This window comes from Phocoena phocoena, chromosome 8 (assembly GCF_963924675.1).
Source record: "Phocoena phocoena chromosome 8, mPhoPho1.1, whole genome shotgun sequence".
NCBI classification, from domain to species: Eukaryota; Metazoa; Chordata; class Mammalia; order Artiodactyla; family Phocoenidae; genus Phocoena; species Phocoena phocoena.
The window spans coordinates 16,181,943-16,204,825 of record NC_089226.1 but is presented as its reverse complement, the minus strand read 5'-3'; the positions used below and the strand labels follow the sequence as shown (position 1 = coordinate 16,204,825).

The 22,883-nt window shown below is 38.0% G+C and overlaps 1 protein-coding gene across 2 annotated transcripts in view; it reads right to left on the bottom strand.

The window, feature by feature from the left end:
* BUD13 (BUD13 homolog) overlaps positions 1-22,883 on the bottom strand; it is a 33,957-nt gene that overhangs the window by 8,605 nt on the left and 2,469 nt on the right. Inside the window, exons 3-11 of one of the 2 annotated variants that reach the window (XM_065882928.1) lie at positions 18,817-18,901; positions 12,567-12,633; positions 11,790-12,446; positions 8,730-8,732; positions 6,364-6,574; positions 4,355-4,460; positions 3,861-3,999; positions 3,385-3,569; positions 3,065-3,146 (exon numbers count right to left, since the gene is read on the bottom strand). In XM_065882928.1, the coding sequence (XP_065739000.1) occupies positions 3,065-3,146; positions 3,385-3,569; positions 3,861-3,999; positions 4,355-4,460; positions 6,364-6,574; positions 8,730-8,732; positions 11,790-12,446; positions 12,567-12,633; positions 18,817-18,901 (1,535 nt within the window). Of the gene's footprint in view, positions 1-3,064; positions 3,147-3,384; positions 3,570-3,860; positions 4,000-4,354; positions 4,461-6,363; positions 6,582-8,729; positions 8,733-11,789; positions 12,447-12,527; positions 12,634-18,816; positions 18,902-22,883 lie in introns of both variants that reach the window. The other variant, XM_065882929.1, reaches the window with a different exon arrangement.

The following is a 22,883-nucleotide window of genomic DNA, read 5'->3' as shown; positions in this document are numbered from 1 at the left end:
ATTTTAAAGCAGAGAAACCCGGCAAACACTCACTACCTTAACCCAGTGATCCAGGTTAACATTACTAGTGATGTCATGTGGATATCATGTAACCCCTAAAATGATGTGATGAGAAGGACACTCCACCACTGTGGAAGTCTTTCCAAAAACCCATAACCTCAGGCTAATCATGAGAAAAACATCAAAAAAACTCAATTTGAGGAGCATTCAACAAAAATACCTGACCATACCCCCCCAAAAGTGTTAAGGTTACAAAGAACGAAGAAAGACTGAGAAACTGACACAGATCAGAAGAGACTGAGGAGACATGACAACTAAGTACAATGTGGTATCCTGAATTGCATCCCTGAACAGAAAAAGAACATTAATAGAAAACTGGTGAAAACCAAATAAAATCTGGTGCATTAATAATAACATACTAATGTTGGTTTCTTAGATTTGATTAATGTACCATGATAATATAACGAATGGTAACAAAACTGGATAAGGAGTTTACAAGAGTTCTTTATACTATCTCTGCAAATTTTCTATAAATCTAAAATTATTCCAAAACAAAAAGTTTACTTAAAAAAAGAATACAAAAAAATTTTTTCAAAACACTACCCCAAGCAACTGCAAAATACACATTATCTTCAAGTGCAAATGGGCTATTCACCAAGGTAAACCATATACTGGGCCATAAAACATGCTTAATAAATTTCAAAAGATCAAAATACTACATAGTGTATTCTCTGACCTCAATGGAATTAAACTGGAAATCAATAACAATGAGATATCTAGAAAAGTCTAAATGTTTGGAATTCTAAAATACACTCATAAGTAAATCATGGCTCAAAGAATGAACCAAAAGGAAAATTAGAAAATATTTTGAATAAAATCCAACATACATTCCTGAAAAAAGACATTCCTTGGCAAACTAGGAATAGAAATTTCTCAACTCAATAAAGGAAATCTACAAAAAAAATTCTATAGTTTACAAGATATTTCATGGTGAAAAGACTGAATGTTTTCCTCCTAAGGTTAGCAACAAGGTAAAATATGTCTGCTCTTACTGCTTCTACTCAACATTTGCACTGGAAGTTGTAGCTAGTGCAATAAGGCAAGAAAAAGAAACAAAAGGCACCTGGATTGGAAAGGAAGAAGTAACACTGTTTATATTCACAGAGGACATGATCCTCTAGGTTCAAAATCTGACGGATCCTGCAAAAAAAGCCATTGTACGAAGTGACCTTTACTTCAAGGAAAGTGGCTGATAATATTTGTTGCCAATGATAAAATAGGAGCTTTCAAGCATAAATTAGAATTTTGAAAAACTTGTACCCACTACCATGAACTCCTTTAGCTTCTAGTTATTTAAAGATTTTTGTGATGAGATCAAAGTTAATATTAATATGTATATATCATTATCTGATATTGTATATGAAATATGTCAACATTTGGAAGGTCTGAAAAACTCAGCAAACCAATGAACAGTAGATGATGTTATAGAATCATGCATGAGTAAAAGATCCATCCAAAAGAGGAAAAAGACCAATGGATTTTAATCTAACAGTATGAAAAGCTTTTTGATATGGTTTCTGATTCCATATTACAAATAACCTTTAAGAAACTACCACTTATTGAGTTTTTGTGTAGTATTAAAAAAAATCTAGGGCTTCCCTGGTGGCACAGTGGTTGAGAGTCCGCCTGCTGATGCAGGGGACACGGGTTCGTGCCCCGGTCCAGGAAGATCCCACATGCCGCGGAGCAGCTGGGCCCATGACCACGGCCACTGAGCCTGCACGTCTGGAGCCTGTGCTCCACAACGGGAGAGGCCACAACAGTGAGAGGCCTGCGTACTGCAAAAAAAAAAAAAACTCTTACACCTTCCTTTTCTAACTACCTATGTATAAGGTTGAATTTTCTTCCTATATTTCAGCTAAACATACTGCAACAGACTAAATCCTGATGTCTTCTTGTACACACTGCTATATTTAAAATGGATAACCAACAAGGGCCTACTGTATAGCACAGGGAACCCTGATCAATATTCTGTAACAACCTAATTGGGAAAAGAATTGGAAAAAGAATAGATACATGTATATTTATAACTGAATCACTTTGTTGTACTCCTGAAACGAATACAACATTGTTAATCAACTATATACTAATATAAAATTAAAAGTTAAAAAATAAAAATAAAATACAAAAAAAAAGTCCTGATGTTTTCTATCAGCCCAGACATTAATGAGATTTGCAAGAATGTAAATCAAAGCTATCCTGAATCTCACTTTTTTTTTGTTCGAAAAATATAGTTATTTCTCTTTAAAAACAGGGTAACTATGTTAACGTAATGGCTTTTTTTAAAGAATTAATAAATACTTTTAAAACTTCTTAGTTTAATTTCTAATATGGTAAATATTAACAGCTATAACCCACATAAACAAAACTTTTTAGAGTCCTCAATAATTATTAAGAGTGTAAAGGAGTCTTGAGAGGACAAATTTTGAGAGTCACTGTGCTAGATGACAGAACAATGTCCTTTAGCAGGCAAGAGATGGGATCTAACATGAAGTAGAGGGACTGACTTTGGATAGGAGCATATATAGTTCATCCATGATAGCAAAAAGGAATTTAGTGCATGTGGGTACAGATATGGGTAGGTGAAAAGACAAGGTGGTAGGGGCAGTGCAACATTACAAGTAACTCACTCCTAAGACAGTGAAGAAAAGATTCAAGGGCTACATTTTAAAGATACAACATATAAAAGGCTTCAGACTAGCACCTATCATTCATCCCCTCCAAACCTTAGAAAATATCATTAGAAGTGATCAGTGTCAAAAACAAAGGGTATCCTAGCTGGACCACCTGAGTTATTTGCCCAGAGCTTTGAAAAGGAAAAAAGGAAGGAGTATTCTAAGCATGGGAAATGAGATTTGAGAAATAGAAGCAACCAAACTGCATATTACTAACCTTGTGATTAGAGCAGAATATGAGGCAGAGTGTAGAATGATTTGAGAACAGTCAGGGAAGGTTCGGGTTAGATGGAAGAGAAAACAAAACTGTAGGAAATATTCAGGTTTACCTGTCTACTCCATCCCAGCGATATCCAGGCCAGATATTGAACCTGTTGGGAGGAGGTGCTGGGCCACTGTAGCGAGGTCTCACTAATGACAGGAGAGGGAGAAAAGTTAGTTACCTACGTAATTCAAATCAGAGCTGGATGGCAGTGGGAAAAAATTTTTTTGTACAGAAGTCTCTTGAGTTAAATCTAAATTCCCCAATACAAGAAATCTGAAATTGTATGGGAAAGCCTTCTTTGCACATAGCTATGTATCATCACCCTACTGATTTTCTCTCTTCACGTAAGTCACCTCATTCTCTGAAGATTCCCAGAAGGCTCACCTTTTTTATTCTTGTCCTCCTTGGCCTTATTCTTCTTGATAAGCTTGGCCATGGGGTCCCCCTCTCTTTCTTTTTCTCTCAGCATCCGATCTAGATCTTCATCATCAATATAGCGGGCCAGAGGCTTTTGCATTTCCTTCATTGCATCCTCCACATTTTGTTGCTGCTGCCGGCTCTGTGCAAGCCTAGACAAAAAGAACCAGGAGTGTCTGTTATCCTGTTTAACATTTCCACTCTTACACTGAGATGTACTGCTACACTTGGAGAACCTCCTCTTTCCAGCAGCCTAGGCCAAATACTGAAAAAGGTAAAATTGTTGAATACCAACTGGAAGTGTGGAATATATCAGTATCTTAGGAAGGAGACTGAGGACACTGAATTTCCCATTCCTGAAAACAGCTCTGAAGGCAGAAGCATAGAGAAATGACTTCCTCCGGTCACTGCAGTCTTGTTTTTCCTTTCAGTGGTTCTCTTACCCTTTTCCCCACTGAGCATACAGCTCATCTCTCTCCGAGTCCTTCTGCGCTTTTCTCCTCTGCTCTAAACGTTCCAGTTTCAAATTCCTCTTACGACCAGACTTATCTCGAAATACGGTTTCAGCATACTGGAATTCAGCTGCAAAGGAAAGTTATACTTTTAAAGATAAACACCAAGTATCAAAATCAGAAATAATATTCTAACAGCTAAAATCAACCACTTGGGGTTCTGATGCTAGATAAGAACTTTCACAGCCAGACTACTAGTAGTCCCTACCAACATCTAAGTGCATATTGGTAATGATCCTGAAAATTAACATTTTTCAAGAAGGAAAAGAACCACTTGGACCCAATGAGAAGTTAAAATAATGCACAAAACCAGAGCTGAAATTTGACAGCAATTACAACTTTTAAATATCAGGTATAATAAGCTACATTAAAAAAAATAAAAGCTACAAGAGCCACAACTGGTCTCTGCACTTTCACATCTTTACCTTCAAATGCCATGGTCTCTTGATCCCGTCTCTCGAGCTCCTGCAGCTCTTGCTGTATGTCAGTTAACACCAACCCAGTTTTAGCCCCAGAATACATGTGTGCAGCCTATGCAATGGAAAAGGGAGCATCCAACATTAATAAGATAATGCAGCAATAGACTCCATGGGTATACACAGTTAGGTGTATTTTTGTCTGATAATCAACAATAACCAAACCAAAAACTCTAGCTTTATATTCTTATTACCAACCACAGGATTCACAAAATAGAAAAGAAATAAAACTGAATTTCATGGAAGCTTATCCAGTACTATCAAGCTTAAGAGTAAACAGAAACACAAACCAACAATATGCTAAAGGGAAGGCTAAGCATCTGTATTTCTGACTTTACAGCATATAAACTGCACACATGAAGACTCTCAGGTCAGCTGATCAGAAACCTCTATCAAGCTCTAAGCCCTCTGGTAGAGATCAACACTGATAAAATATTTCATTTAAATCACAAAGTCAAGCAAACCTAAGATCCTGAAATTGTGGCTATATTTCAGGATAATGACAAGATATAACCAAATCGAAACTTCTTACTAAACTCCACTCTGTATCAAGATAACAAACCAACCCACAATCAATGTATATACTTATATCCCGATATCCTTAAACAATGTGCTAAATTAAATTTGATTAATAGTAAATTACCCATGGACTAAGCAGATACATAAAAATGTCAAGGAGTCCAGCTGAAACACAGACCTCACTCTGTTCCCCAAAAGAGAAGAACCCTACTTCCTGGGCTAGGGACAGGCTGGTCTACCCTACCAGGACCACATGGGCTACAGAGAAACTTACCTGAAACGTCTGTGTTAGAGGAAACGTGCATACCACAGGCTCTATCATTCTCTTTCTTAACCAACTCACTGGAATAACACCTTTTTTAAAATTTTTTTTATTTTTTATTTTTGGCTGCGTTGGGTCTTTGTTGCTGCGTGCAGGTTTTCTCTAATTGCGGCGAGTGGGGGCTACTCTTCATTGCGGTGCCCAGACTTCTCATTGCAGTGGCTTCTCTTGTTGCGGAGCATGGGCTCTAGGCACGTGGGCTTCAGTAATTGCAGCACGTGGTCTCAGGAGTTGTGGCACACGGGCTTAGTTGCTCCACAGCATGTGGGATCTTCCCGGACCACGGCCTGAACCCGTGTCCCCTGCATTGGCAGGCGGATTCTTAACCACTGCGCCACCAAGGAAGCTCTGGAATAACACTTCTTTACTAGTACTGGTGTTCTTTACAACACAATTACTCAGGGTTCATGCAGATTTGTTTTGCTAATTCAGGCTTCATCACAGATTTAAAATAATACAGAACACTTACTTCCCAGGCGATATGATTTCTAAAAGTCGTTTTATATTTTAAGTGCCTCTCTTTGAGCTCTGGACACAGTCCAATTTATAATAGTAGACTGCTTATACTAAATGCTTACTTTGTCCCAGGCACTGTGCTAAGAGCTTTACTTACTGACTCATTTAATTCCCACAAGAACCTTATGAAGTAAGTACTACTATTATCCATATTTTAAAGATGAAGAAGCTGAAGCTTAGAGATATTATGTATCTTGCTCAAATGTCACAGATAGTACATATAAGAAGTACGATCCCAATATGTAATCTGTTTGACACAAGGTTCATGCTCCTAACTCCACTCTGTAAACTACATTCTCAGTTTATTTGTAAGAAAATAGGAAGTTTCTCTGGACCTATTAAAATGAGATTCATGGAACTGAGAGGATATAAAGGCAGAAGCTATTTAGGAAATCTGCTATTTGCAAGTTCACCTGGGCTGGGTTAGGCAGTCCTGACTTCAGAGAGAAGAAAAGAGCCCTAGAGGTCCTGTGAGCTAGATTTACTATGCTACTAAGAGTTACCTCTTGCTGCTTTGGCTTGGATCTCTGGGACTTGTACAGAGCTAGAAGACAGGAGTTCTCTCTCTCTAAGAGAAGATATGGCTCCTGAAAATTCTTACCTTCTTTCCCAGAGGCTGACTCCTTCGAGGTGGAGACAGGTCAGAATCAGATGATTTGGCCCTCTGTTTCCTCCTTGGTGGAGAGAGGTCAGAATCAGAGTTCCAGTGCCTAGGTCTATTCCGTGGAGGTGACAGATCTGAATCAGAATCCCGGGGCCCTGAACTTTGTTTATGCCGTGGAGGAGAAAGATCTGAGTCAGAGGCTTTCTTACTGTCACTTGGGTAGGAAGAAGCGTCCAACATGTGACTCTGATGTCTCCTGGGTGAAGAGCTTGTATGATATTTCCTATGGCTGGGGGAAGACCCTGGAAATTAAACAGTAAAGTCTTTAATCCCTTTGGCAGAATCTAAAAAAAGAATTTGTCAGGCTAATGTTCAATATTCATTTAGTCCTCTTGTGAGGAACTATCACTAACCTAAACACAATTACGAATGACATGGGAGAACAGCAAAGTGAAAGACAACTTTTAAAATCAATAGGCAGGATGTGGGGTTCTATTCCCAAGTTACTAGTGACTGACTAGCATGTTGAGATCTCAACATACTCATCTGTGCCATATATATATATTTAGGTTATTAATCTGTTTTGAGTTTATTTTTGTGTATGGTGTTAGGGAGTGTTCTAATTTCTTTCTTTTACATGTAGCTGTCCAGTTTTCCCAGCACCACTTATTGAAGACTGTCTTTTTCTCCATTGTGTGTCCTTGCCTCCTTTGTCATAGATTAGCTGACCACAGGTGCGTGGGTTTATCTCTGGGCTTTCTATCCTGTTCCATTGATCTATATTTCTGTTTTTGTGCCAGTACCATATTGTCTTGATTACTGTAGCTTTGTAGTATAGTCCGAAGTCAGGGAGCCTGATTCCTCCAGCTCCGTTTTTTTCTCTCAAGATTGTTTTGGCTATTCAGGGTCTTTTGTGTCTCCATACAAATTTTAAGATTTTTTTGTTCTAGTTCTGTAAAAACTGCCACTGGTAATTTGATAGGGATTGCACTGAATCTGTAGATTGCTTTGGGTAGTACAGTCATTTTCACAATATTGATTCTACCAATCCAAGAACATGGTATATCTCTCCATCTGTTTGTGTCACCTTTGATTTCTTTCATTAGTGTCTTACAGTTTTCTGAGTACACGTCTTTGACCTACTTAGGTAGGTTTATTCCTAGGTATTTTATTCTTTTTGTTGCAATGGTGAATGGGATTGTATCCTTAATTTCTCTTCCTGATCTTTCGTTGCTAGTGTATAGGAATGCAAGAGATTTCTGTGCATTAATTTTGTATCCTGTAACTTTACCAAGTTCAATGATTAGCTCTAGTAGTTTTCTGGTGGCATGTTGAGGATTTTCTCTGTATAGTATCAAGTCATCTGCAAACAGTGACAGTTTTACCTCTTCTTTTCCAATTTGTATTCCTTTTATTTCTTTTTCTTCTCTGATTGCCATGGCTAGGACTTCCAAAACTATGTTGAATAATAGTGGTGAGAGTGGACATCCTTGTCTTGTTCCTGATCTTAGAGGAAATGCTTTCAGTTTTTCACCACTGAGAATGATGTTTGCTGTGGGTTTGTCGTATATGGCCTTTATTATGTTGAGGTAGGTTCTCTCTATGCCCACTTTCTGGAGAGTTTTTATCATAAATGGGTGTGGAATTCTGTCGAAAGCTTTTCCTTCATCTATTGAGATGATCATATGGTTTTTCTCCTTCAATTTGTTAATATGGTGTATCACATTGATTGATTTGCATAAATTGAAGAATCTTGCATCCCTGGGATAAATCCCACTTGATCGTGGTGTATGTTCCTTTTAATGTGCTGCTGGATTCTGTCTGCTAGTATTCTGTTGAGGATTTTTGCATCTATGTTCATCAGTGATATTGGCCTGTAGTTTCCTTTTTTTGTGACATCCTTGTCTGGTTTTGGTATCAGGGTGATGGTGGCCTTGTAGAATGAGTTTGGGAGTGTTCCTTCCTCTGCAATTTTTTGGAAGAGCTTGAGAAGGATAGGTGTTAGCTCTTCTCTAAATGTTTGATAGAATTCACCTGTGAAGCCATCTGGTCCTGGACTTTTGTTGGAAGATTTTTAATCACAGTTTCAATTTCATTACTTGTGATTGGTCTGTTCATATTTTCTAATTCTTCCTGGTTCCGTATTGGAAGGTTATATACCTTTCTAAGAATTTGTCCACTTCTTCCAGGTTGTCCATTTTATTGGCATGGAGTAGCCTGTAGTAGTCTCTTATGATGCTCTGTATTTCTGCGGTGTCCGTTGTAACTTCTTTTTCATTTCTAATTTTATGGATTTGAGTCCTCTCCCTCTTTCTCTTGATGAGTCTGGCTAAAGGTTTATTGATTTTATCTTCTCAAAGAACCAGCTTTTAGTTTTATTGATTTTTGCTATTGTTTTCTTTGTTTCTATTTTATTTCTGCTCTGATCTTTATGATTTCTTTCCTTCCACTAGCATTGGGTTTTGTTTGTTCTTCTTTCTCTAGTTCCTTTAGGTGTAAGGTTAGATTGTTTATTTGAGATTTTTCTTGTTTCCTGAGGTAGGACTGCATTGCTATAAACTTCCCTCTTAGAACTGCTTTTGCTGCATCTCATAGGTTTTGGATCATCGTGTTTTTTTTGTCACTTGTCTCTAGGTATTTTTTGATTTCCTCTTTGATTTCTTCAGTGATCTCTTGGTTTTTTAGTAATGTATTGTTTGCCTCCATGTGTTTGTGTTTTTTACAGTTTTTTCCCTGTAATTTATTTCTAATCTCATAGCATTGTGGTCCGAAAAGATGCTTGATATGATTTCAACTTTCTTAAATTTACTGAGGTTTGATTTGTGACCCAAGATGTGATCTATCCTGGAGACTGTTCCATGTGCACTTGAGAAGAAAGTGTAATCTGCTGTTTTTGGATGGAATGTCCTATAAATATCAATTAAATCTCTCTGGTCTATTGTGTTATTTAAAGATTGTTATTTCCTTATTAATTTTCTCTCTGGATGATCTGTCCATTGGTGTAAGTGAGGTGTTAAAGTCCCCCACTATTACTGTGTTACGGTCAATTTCCTCTTTTATAACTGTTAGCATTTGCCTAATGTACTGAGGTGCTCCTATGCTGGCTGCATATATATTTATAATTGTTATATCTTTTTCTTGGATTGATCCCTTGATCATTATGTAGTGTCCTTCCTTGTCTCTTGTAACATTCTTTATTTTAAAGTCTACTTTATCTGATATGAGTACTGCTATTCCAGCTTTCTTTTGATTTCCATTTGCATAGAATATCTTTTTCCATCCCCTCACTTTCATTCTGTATGTGTCCCTAGGTCTGAAGTGGGTCTCTTGTAGACAGCATATATATGGGTCTTGTTTTTGTATCTATTCAGTGAGCCTGTGTCTTCTGGTTGGAGCATTTAGTCCATTCACATTTAAGGTAATTATCGATATGTATGTTCCTATTAACATTTTCTTAATTGTTCTGGGTTAGTTTTTGTAGGTCCTTTTCTTCTCTTGTGTTTCCCACTTACTGAATGAGATCCTTGCTGGGTAATCTTGGTTGTAGGGTCTTCCCTTTCATCACTTCAAATATATTGTGCCACTCCCTTCTGGCCTGTAGAGTTTCTGCTAAGAAATCAGCTGCTTAACCTTACGGGATTTCCCTTGTATGTTATTTGTCATTTTTCCCTTGTTGCTTTCAGTAATTTTTCTTTGTCTTTAATTTTTGTTAATTTGATTATTCTGTGTCTCGGCATGTTTCTCCTTGGGTTTATCCTGCCTGGGACTCTCCGCACTTCCTGGACTTGGGTGGCTATTTCCTTTCCCATGTTAGGGAAGTTTTCGACTATAATCTCTTCAAATATTTTCTCGGGTCCTTTCTCTCTTCTCCTTCTGTGACCCCTATAATGCGAATGTTGTTGCCTTTAATGTTGTCCCAGAGGTCTCGTAGGCTGTCTTCATTTCTTTTCATTCTTTTTTCTTTATTCTGTTCTGCGGCAGTGAATTCCACCATTCTGTCTTCCAGGTCACTTAACCATTCTTCTGCCTCAGTTATTCTGCTATTGATCCCTTCTAGTGTATTTTTCATTTCAGTTATTGTACTGTTCATCTCTGTTTGTGTGTTCTTTAATTCTTCTAGGTGTTTGTTCCTTAATTCTTCTAGGTCTTTGTTAAACATTTCTTCCATCTCCTCGATCTTTGCCTCCATTCTTTTCTCAAGGTCCTGGATCATCTTCACTATCATTATTCTGAATTCTTTTTCTGGAAGGTTGCCTATCTCCACTTCATTTAGTTGTTTTTCTGGGGTTTTATCTTGTTGCTTCATCTGGTACATAGTCCTCTGCCTTTTCATTTTGTCTGTCTTTCTGTGAACGTGCTTTACATTCCACAGGCTGCAGAACTGTAGTTCTTCTTGCTTCTGCTGTCTACCCTCTGGTGGATGAGGCTATCATCTGTGTCATATTTATCCATACATAGAGTGGGCAAAAAACAAACTGCACTCAGGTCTCAGTGGTGTGGTGAAACTTAAAACTATCTGGATTATATTCTCATGTCCTCAGACTAAAGTATAAAAATGTATTTGAATTTAAAAATTAAAATAGTACCTAGGGACAAAAGATGGAGTAAACAAATTTCACCACACAGCTGTGAATCGTAGACATAAGCATCACAAATCACCTTCCCCAAAAGCAATCTGCAATACATATCAACAGTCCTAAAAGTACAGAACCCTCTGACCCAATAAATCCATTTCTATTGTACTTAGTTTCCTAGGAAACATATCTACAAATACTTCAATTCCCCAGAAATCTATCTAGAAGTAGATAAGGAAATAACTCAGAACAGGGCAACAGTTTATGTATAAGGATGTTCATCATAGAATTATAAAAGAAAAGGTTTAGAAATAACCTAAAATGTGCAACATTAGGGAAATGGTTAAGTAAACACCAACATAAATTATATTAACAAAGAGATGTTTTACGACATGGGGAAGATAATGTTAAGTGTAAAACAACAGGCAAGATTACACATGCAATATGTATTTACTGCCTAGACAAGTCTCAACTACATCAGAAATGAAAAGAAAAAAAATAAGACCAAAAGGACATTGGTTACAACACTAGCAGTGGCTGCCTCTGAATGACAGAATTTTGTATGACCTTTTTCTACATTTCTATGCATTCTATACATGCAACAAACATGTATATAATATCTTTATATGAGGTGGAGAGAATAAACAAAAGGATATATAAAAATTTCCTCCCTGCTACTGCAAATTTTTAACTCTCCTCAGCCCAACCTGTCACCACTTCCCTCCAGTTTTTAAAACGTCTCCAAAGCTCCATTGTCATTTCTGAAGATCACAAATACCTAATAAAGCAACTAAAATGTCCAAAAGAAAGTGCCTCAGGAACAAGTCTCTCTCATGGACAATCAAATGCTCACCTTTAGAATCATGCTGCTTACTTCCAAAACGGGATTTTGCTTGCTTTTTCCGTGGAGGAGAGAGTTCCGAGTCATATTCATACTTGCTGTTCTTTGGGAGTGATAGATGAGAAGGTCCTGGCCCCTTCCGATGTGGAGAAGTTTTACTAGAACTTTCTGGGGCTTTACTGCTTTTGGTTCTGGACAGTGAATGAGGGACACTAGAAGCCAAGTCAGGGGAATTATGACGGGCCCTCCTGAGCTGTGGTGTGTCCACGGAGTCAAGAGTCCTTCTAGGCTGAGCTGTGTCAGGGGAGCTGTTATGGGCCCTTCTGCGAGGAGAGATATCTGAGGAATTGTGGTGGGCTCTCCTAGGTGGAGATGGATCTGGTGTGTCATGACGGGCCCTCCTAGGAGATACACCTGAAGAATGACGGTAAGGTTTCCTGATGGGAAAAGGATCCGGTGAATCATGACGGGCCCTCCTTGGGGGAGATGGATCTGGGGAATCATAACAGACCCTCCTAGGAGGAGATGAATCCGGGGTATCGAGACGGACCCTCCTAGGAGATGAATCCGGGGTATCATGACGGACCCTCCTAGGATGCAATGAATCCGGGGTGTCATGACAGACTGTCCTAGGAGGAGATGAATCCAGGGGGTCATGACGGACCCTCCTGGGAGGAGATGAATCCAGGGTGTCATAACAGACCCTTCTAGGAGGAGATGAATCCAGGGTGTCATGATGGACCCTCCTAGGAGGAAATGAATCCAGGGTATCATGACGGACCCGCCTAGGAGGAGATGAATCCGGGGTATCATGACGGGAATGTCTGTGTGAAGGTAGATCTTCACTGTGGCCTAAACAGAAATAGCAAAAAGTCAGATTCCTACAAATGCTCTGTTCACCCCTGTAACCAAAGTTTCAAAAGATGCCCCAGCAGGATACATCTCAAAACTACTCAGAAAGCCCAAAAGGTATGCACAACTCTTACTTAGGGGTAGTAAACCAGCACTCATGTATATCCTAAGAATAATCTCTCATGTTTGCCTAACAAGTCATAAATCTGCAAAGCATTTTAAATGTATTTTTCATGTTACATCTTGTTAGGTAAGCAGGGCAGGTATCCTTGCTTTACAGACATGAAAACACAGACTCCAGGGAACTAAGTGATTTCTTACCTAGGGGTCATAGCTACTAAGATGAAGAGATAGGCTAGAACTCCGGCCTTCTAACCCCCAATCCAATGTTCTTCCCAAAACCTTATTTGTACAGAGTTCCCCATCAGAAGCTCCTACGGATATTTAGCCTAGATAATTCACAGTTTGTATCCACTCTTCTTTCAAAAGGCAAATTGACTAAATCTGTGCCACATCAAAATGAAATGCTGTTAACTATTTAATCCATGCCATCATGCTCTTTATTAGAGTTGGGGAGAGCACCAGAAAGAAAGGATCAGCATTTACTGATCACCTACTGCATGCCCATTATTTATATAGATTATCTCATTTAATTCTCATAACAAGCCTAGGAGATAAACACTGTTATCCCTATTTTACAGATGAAGAAGTTGATACTCAGCAAGATTAAGTAGTTTGCCAAAGTCATCCTGCTAGTAAGTGGTGGAATGAATATCCAAATCCAGATCTGTTTGACTCCAGAGTCCATGTGCAATCTTTGAAAAGGAAAGCATTTGAGACTTTCAATATTCAAAGGCATAACAGAATGAAATGTTTATAGCAAATCAGGACAGTTCCAAAATCCAGTTTCTCTTCCCCCTCTATTTCTCATCACTGAGCTCCCTAAACAAAGAAAATACAAACACAAATAAAAGTTGGGTAGGACCCAATGAATACTTGTTAAATGGATGAATGAAACGAAGTCAACTCCTTTACTTTGGAGAATAGGATCCTCTGACTGGAATCCACCCCTCAGAGAAAAGTACTGATATCTGTGGGGTACCTGACAGTAAATCTAATCCATGAGGTTGATAGATTCCATGATATTTATAAAAAGGAAGTAAGGGTCAGAGATCAGTCAAGATATTTCCAGTAACCAATGGGCCACTGAGGGTGAGGCAAATGAAAAACAACTATGCACGTTTATGTTTGTGTGTGTGTGTGTCTCTGTGTGTCACTTCCTAGACCTACAGATATGGAAATCAGAAGATTCTCTCTGAAAAAAAGATTGTGAAGAAGACTGGAAACACAACCACAGGATAAGGCAGAAAATAATAGATATGAGTGAACAGGATTCTGATAAAATAATACTGATAATAAAGTTTTCATTCATAAAACATAATAATAATGTACTAAAAATGGAGGCAAAGGTGGTCATTAACCAATAGCCAATTGTCACTTTTGTTATGCATTTTTTTCTAATCAGAATTTTAGGATAATTAAACTAAAGGCATAAAGTATAACACAGAAAGAATAAATCCTGTTTAGGAGTTAATTCTTCTACCCTCCATATGTGAAAGGGAACAAGCATCAAGGGTAAACAGGAGTTAACTATCAAGAAGCAAGATCCTTCCTTATGTGAGAATGGAACAGAGAGGGTAAAAATCAGCACTCTTCCACTGGCCACACAGAGCCCAAATGACTGCTGGGACCAGGGCTGTGACTCACTGGGACCAAGTATTTCTTAGTCTGTGTCCCTTAGTAAGCAGAGCTACCACCAAGTTTTTGGAAAAGGGGAAATGACTGCTAAGCCCCAAGTGATGATTTACCAAAGCGCAGTAGGCTGTAAGAATCAAATACCTATTAGAAATTCAGGAAATATGTCTTAATGGCAACTCTTTGTGCTGGGCAGAGGGAATACTAGGGCAAATAAGACTAGGTCTCATTTCTGCTCAGACATAACAAATGTCCTTTATCAAACTCTCAAGAACTCAAAAACTGTTTTAAATAGATAGTTAAATTACTAGCCTAGGGAGAGGGTGTAGAGTGGCAAATGGAGGATAATGTGCTGCAAAATACCAATAATTAAGGGAAGAACAAAGAAAGATTTATTAATACAAAAAAAGAAGATAGAAAGCATTGATCCTTGGCTCATACATGTGTCACTTCAACCTGGTAGAGGACAGAGGTTGCTTTAGTCTCCAAATTCTGTTCCTCAGATTCTCATAAACTCCTCCAAATATATACTAAGTGCTCTCCTATTCTGGGCCAGAAAGGAGTGGGTGCTGAAAGACACCCAAATGAGTCACTTCCTGACCTCAGTAACCCTAAAACCAAAATATAAGAAAAAGTGGAATACTTGGTCTCTCAGTTCTCATATCTTACTACCTCTGAATAAGTTCCGAATTCTTTTTCACTATATTTTTCAGGATCAGTGACACACTAAAATAAACTATGCATTCCTCTAAAAAGAAAAGTGTAGGATAGAAAAAAAAGGCTTCCCTCAAATCCAACAATACATAAAAAGGATCATACACCATGATCAAGCATGATCAAGTTGGATGCAATCCAAGGTCACAAAGGATGGTTCAACATACACAGATCAAATCAATCAGTGTGATACACCACATTAACAAAAGGAAAGACAGAAACACACGATCGGGCTTCCCTGATGGCTGATGCAGGGGACATGGGTTCGTGCCCCGGTCTGGGAAGATCCCACATGCCGCAAAGCGGCTGGGCCCGTGAGCCATGGCCGCTGAGCCTGCGCGTCCGGAGCCTGTGCTCCGCAATGGGAGGCCACAACAGTGAGAGGCCCGCGTACCACAAAAACAAAAACAAAAACAAAAAACAAAAAAAAAACACATGATCATTTCAGTAGACAAAGAAAACGCATTTGACAAAATCCAACACCCATTCATGACAAAAACTCTCACCAAAGTGGGTAGAGAGGGGACATATCTCAACATAATAAAAGCCATTTATGACAAACCCACAGCCAATTGTCACTTTTGTTATGCATTTTTTTCTAATCAGAATTTTAGGATAATTAACCTAAAGGCAGAAAGTATACTACTACTTTTTTCCTACTATATATCACAGGGAACTATATTCAATATCCTGTAATAAACCATAATGGAAAAGAATATAAAAAAGAATGTATATATAATTGAATCACTCTGCTGTACAGCAGGAATTAACACAACACTGTAAATCAACTATACTTCAATTAAAAAAAAAAAAAGACACTTCTGAGTAAGAGATGAGTAACCATCAGGAAGAACAATTCAAAAGTTTTACACAGGGCTTCCCTGGTGGTGCAGTGGTTGAGAATCCGCCTGCCGATGCAGGGGACACGGGTTCGTGCCCCGGTCCGGGAAGATACCACATGCCGTGGAGCAGCTGGGCCCGTGAGCCATGGCCGCTGAGCCTGCGTGTCCGGAGCCTGTGCTCTGCAGCGGGAGAAGCCACAGCAGTGAGAGACCCGCGTACCGCAAAAAAAAAAAAAAAGTTTTACACAGAGATAATACTTTAAGTAAGAATTATAAAATATAAAAGTCTCTACAAAGGCCCCCCAAGCTATGTAGTTCAAATGTCAAAAGATCTAAAGCTGTCTCCATTCAGTGGGCCTGATTTGTATGAAAAAGCAAATGTGCAGTTTTCATGTAAAGAAATAAACATACTGTGTCTTGATGTGAACCAGGTAGCAATGCTATTTTGCAGTTCACATTTTCTAGCTCAGCAAATCATTTACACACAGGATTATACTCATATTGAAAAAAATCTTTTGTCTAGGTGATGTGATTACCTTTGATAACTGGCACTTACTTCATAGCCAATGGAGCTATAATACTCAACAGTGAAAAACTGAAAGCTTTCCCCCTAAATTCAGGAAAAAGACAAGGATGCTCACTCTCACCACTTCTATTCAACATAGTATTAGAAGTCCTAGCCACAGCAATCAGACAAGAAAAAGAAATAAAACCTATCCAAACTGGAAAGAAAAAATAAAACTGTCACTATTTGCAGATGACATGATACTCTACATAGACAACCCTAAAGCCACCACACAAAAATGATTAGAACTTATAAATGAATTCAGCAAGATAGCAGGATATAAGATTAATATACAGATATCTGTTGCATTTCTTTTACACTAACAATGAAACATCAGAAAGAGAAGGTAAAAAAAAAAAATCCTGGTTAAAACAGCATTAAAAAAAAATTACCTGGGAATAAACTTAACCAAGGAGGTGAAAGACCTATATGCTGAAAACTATAAAACACTGACAAAGGAAACTGAAGATGATTCAAAGAAATGGAAAGATATTCTGTGCTCTTAGATTGGAAGAATTAATATTGTTAAAATGGCCATACTACCCAAAGCAATCTACAGATTTAATGCAATCCCTATCAAAGTACCCATGACATTTTTTGTAGAACTAGAACAAGTAATCTTAAAATTTATATCGAACCACAAAAGACCCAGAATTGTGAAAGCAATCCTGAGAAAAAAATAATCAAGCTGCAGGTATAACCCTCCCAGACTTCAAACTATGCTACAAAGCTACAGTAATCAAAGCAGCATGGTACTGGCACAAAAACAGACACACAGATCAATGGAACAGAACAGAGAGCTAGAAATAAACCCACACACCTATGGTCAATTAATCTATGACAAAGGAGGCAAGAATATATAATGGAGAAAAGACAGTCTCTTCAACAAGCGGTGCTGGGAAAACCAGACAGCCAAATGTAAAACAATGAAATTAGAACATTCCCTCACACCACATACAAAGATAAACTCAAATGGTTTAAAGACCTAAATGCAAGACCTAAAACCACAAAACTCTTAGAAGAGAACATAGGTGAAACATTCTTTGACTAAACTGTAGCAATATTTTCTCAGCTCAGTCTCCTTAGGCAAAAGAAATAAAAGCAAAAATAAACAAATGGGACCTAATTACACTTAAAAGGTTTTGCACAACAAAGGAAACCATCAACAAAACTAAAAGACAACCTATGGAATAGGAGAAAATATTTATAAATGATGCGACCAATAAGGTATTAATATCCAAAATACACAAACAGCTCATACAACTCAATATCAAAAAAACAACCCAATCAAAAAATGGGAAGATGACCTGAATAGACATTTTTCCAAAGAAGACATACAGATGGCTAAAAGGCACATGAAAAGACGCTCAACATCGCTAATTATTAGAGAAATACAAACCAAAACCACAATGATGTATCACCTCACACCTGTCAGAATGGGTATCATCAAAAAGTCTACCAATAACAAATGTTAGAGAGCATGTGGAAAAAAGGGAACCCTCCTCCACTGTTGGTGGGAATGTAAATTGGTGCAGCCATTGTGGAAAACAGTATGGAGGCTCCTTAAAAAACTAAAAATAGAACTACCATATGATCCAGCAATTCCACTCTTGGGTATATATCTGGAAACAATAAAAATACTAATTCAAAAAGATACATGCACCCCAATGTTCACAGCAGCACTATTTCTACAGCCAAGACATGGAAACGACCCAAGTGTCCATCACGAGACTACTGGTTTAAGAAGCTGCGGGATGGACACACACACACACACACACACACACACACACACACAACTAAATATTACTCAGCCATAAAAAAGAATGAAATATTGCCACTTTCAGCAACATGGATGGACCTAGAGAATATCATACTAAGTAAGTCAGAAAAAGACAAATATTATATGATATAATTTATATGTGGAATCTAAAAAATAATACAAATGAATCTATATACAAAACAGAAACAGACTCACAAACATAGAAAACAAACTTATGGTTACCAAAGGGGAAGGGGGGAAGGGAGAACTTAGGAGTATGGAATTAACAGATACAAACAACTGTACCTAAAATAGATAAGCAACAAGGATTTACTGTATAGCACAGGGAACTATATTCAATATCTTGTAATAACCTATAATGGAAAATAATCTGAAAAAAGATATATATATATATATATCTGAATCACCTTGCTGTACACCTAGAACTAAAACAATCTTGTAAACTATACTTCAATTAAAAAAGGAAAAAAGAAAAAAGCCTTCTCCTATAAATGGGAAATTCAGATTTACCTATTGTTGGAACTCACCTCCCAGAAGCTTCCATTTGGCACTGGAACGAAAGGCTTCCATCTGCTTTACCTCTTCTGGCCGCTCATCCACAAACTCAGCCACCTGTGGGAGTGAGAACAATACGTTAAGGAAATCCACAGGATCCAGCCAAGTAACACTGTTGTTGTCTCAAGAACCTGAAGCTATGACTATTCCATTCCTAATAATACACGGCACACGAAGACCCAAAACGGCCATGAAGAAACAGGTACTGGTCCTCAGTTACATTTGCTCCATAAACATGTGATTGTCACTGGATGGTTTAATTATAGATCTTTCTCTGACTAATCAATTTCCCTCCAGAGGTTAATTTCTTTCATTACATACCTTCTTATTAATGTGCCAGGTATACAACTGCCACTTGTAAGCTAAAAGCTAAACTCCTTTTACCCTTTTACTTTTACATTCAGAGTGAAAACACAGGCAGGTTTCCTGTCATCCTATCATTCATTAAGGGCTCTGGACTCCTTATGAAAACTTTCTTATTGTAGGTAGTCACAATGACAGTTTTTCTAGTATCCAACCAAAAGAAGTCAATAAAATGTACACAGACTCATAGAATTTTTAAGGGATAAGACCACATTTCATATCATCCAAATTCCCAAACAAATCTGGAATCTTCTCTACAGTATACCTGATAAATGATCACTCACATAGTCCCTCCCTGACAGGGAACTAATTCACTGACATGGAACTCATGTTACAAGGCAGTCCACTGCATTTTGGGGCTAGAAAGTTCTTAGTTTCATTGGACCCATATCTACCTTCCTATAACTTCTTTCCATCCACCCTAGTCCTACCTCTGATGCAAATGATCCCCTTTCCACATGACAGACCTTCAAAGATGGCTGGCATAATAAATTCTAATTACACAGTAGCAACTATGAGCAAGGCACTGTGTTTTGTGCTTTACTTACATTATCTCACTTTATCCTCGCAAAAGCCCTGGAAAGAAAGGCTCCACACTACTAAGAGCAAACTATGGCTCAGAGAAGTTAAGTAACTTTCTCAACCTAGCAAGTGGCACAACTGAAACTCAAACCCAGGTTTGAATTCCCCTCTACTTCTCTTCTCCCGAGATCCTACCATCATTCTTCATATAACCTAGTTTTGAGATCTCTCACTGGGCATTAAAAACACAGGCTTTCAAACAAGATGGGGCTTCCCTGGTGGCGCAGTGGTTAAGAATCCGCCTGCTAACGCAGGAGACACGGGTTCGAGCCCTGGTCCCGGCACATCCCACATGCTGCGGAGCAACTAAGTCCGTGTGCCACAACTACTGAGCCTGTGCTCTAGAGACCACGAGCCACAACTACTGAACCTGCATGCCACAACTACTGAAGCCCGTGCGCCTAGAGCCCGTGGTCCACAACAAGAGAAGCCACCGCAATGAGAAGCCCGTGCACCACAACAAAGAGTAGCCTCCGCTCGCCGCAACTAGAGAAAAGCCTGCGTGCAGCAACAAAGACCCAATGCAGCCCAAAATAAATAAATAAATTTATTTTAAAAAAACAAGATGAATTGAGATCTAAATTCCCAGCTTTGCCCCTTAATATTTGTATAACCTTTGGCAAATTATTCTCTCTAAGCCTCAATTTCCTCATTTGTAAAAGCAGGATCAAAGGATTGCTATGAGGATTCAACAGATAATTCATGTAAGCTTAGCAGTGCTTGGTACATGGTAAATTACACCTATTAATCTTGTGCTGCCACTATTACTGTGGTTTGTCCTAATTATTGGTTGTGATCATCTTGGAGTAACAAAAATGAATTCAATAATCAAGGTCTGTTGTAACAAGCATAGAGTCTAGCAGTGGGGCTAAAGCTTCCTTTATGTAGGTTTTGGGACAATCATAAGAGCAAAAGACAATATTATGAAGGAAAATTAACAGACCTGACTACAAAAAATCAAAATTTTTAAATATCAAAAACTATTATAAATGAAGAGGCAAATGACAAAATATACCTACGGCATGTAAAACAGATAATATATTTCTATTATACAACTATCAAATAAATCAATGAAAAAAATAAAAACTCCAAGCTTCTAAAAAAATGGACAAATACAAGAAATTCATAAAATACAAAAGCCCAATAAACATATGAAAAATCATTCATTTTACTATGTTTTCAAAGAATATGGATACCACTGTTCACCTGCCAAACTGACAAAGGTTTGCAGTTGCTTTGTTGATATGAATAATGCTCCAATATTGATGGAGAAATGGGGAAACTGACATTCCCATACACCTCTAGTGGGAGTGCAAATTCATACCACCTTTTGGAAAGCAATATGGGAAACACCTAAAATGACCATACTCTCTAACCTACTGATTTCACTTCATAGGAATAAAGAAATAAATGGATTCTTATAATGATTTATGTCCAAAATGTTTATTAAATCATTGTGATATTTTAAAACAGGAAACAACCCATACAGCCAGTAATAAGACAGATTAAATTAATATGTATATTGAGCTACTATGCAACCATTAAAAGTCACATTCTCAAAGAATATTTTAAAGTCTTACTAAAGTATTGACAACATACTATTAACTGAAAGAGCAGGCTCCAAAACCATATGTATAGTATAATTCCAATTATATTTGAAAAAATAAATAAAATACAAGTATTACAATCTATGAATTAAAGCATCTAAACGTTAGCAGTTGTTATCTCTGGATGGTCACAGTAAAAGTGATTATATATTCTTTTTAAAACTTAAACGTTCTTACAGTTCCAAAATATTCTATAATAAACATGTATTGCTTTCATAAAATAAAAAAATAGGGCTTCCTGGTGGCACAGTGGTTGAGAGTCCGCCTGCCAATGCAGGGGACACGGGTTTGAGCCCTTGTCCGGGAGGATCCCACATGCCACGGAGCAACTGAGCCCATGCACCACAACTACTGAGCCTGTGCTCTAGAGCCCATGAACCACAACTACTGAAGCCCGCGCGCCTAGAGCCCGTGCTCCGCAACAAGGGAAGCCACCGCCATGAGAAGCCTGCGCACCGCAATGAAGAGTAGCCCCCGCTCGCCTCAACTAGAGAAAGCCTGTGCGCAGCAATGAAGACCCAACAAGGCCAAAAAAAAAAATGAATAAATAAAATAAAATAATTAATTTTTAAAAAATAAATAAAATTTAAAAATAACAACAAATGTTATAAACATTAACTAGGTTTCAGTAATTCATTCTGATTGAAACTAAATTGGCTCCTTATAATCACTATTTCCCTTCTAATTACTAACAAACCTTCTTTTAAATAATCTATCAATATTATAGAATATGCTGGGGATTAACATTAAACATACTCATCTGGAATTCACCTTTACAACCTTTTAGTATAATACAGCCTATCAACAGCTCTCCTTTTCACCTTGTTTCTCAGCAATTCTGAGCAAGGTTCCATGACCATACCAATGCTAACTTATTTGCCTATGCTTTTACCCACCTGGCTCTTACTCATCCTTTAAAATTCAATTCAGATATTTCCATCCTTCATGGAATTTCCCAGTGGAATAAAAAGTATGCTAACTCCCTTGTGTTCTAATGGCACTTGGTACATATGTGAACTCTATCTCCAACATTCATCATATTGTCATTTGAAATTCAGTCTCCCATTGTAGAGTATGACCTGTAAAGCATAGACACTATGTTCTCTTAATCTACATATCTCCTGTACTTAGGCAAGAGCATATAATTTAAAGCTTAGTTGAATCAGGGAATAAAATGAGCAATTAAAAAGTTTCCTTTGATTGAACCTGAATGTTATTTTTAAGGTAGGTTCCAACAAATTGAACCATGGTGAATTCTAATCATGGCTCTATCACCGACACTGAGGAATCCTGCCTCTCTGTGATCAGTTCCCGTTTCCAGGCAGATGGAGCCCTCCATATACAAAGACTGTGTATAGGCATAAGCAAAGAAGACTCCTTTAAAATAGCTCCTGGAAAGTGTCACCTCTTCTCTGCCCTCAACTTTCCCCCTTACTAATCTACCCTGCACTGGGAGTCAAGATTGAGAGGCTTGCATTTCAAAGTCC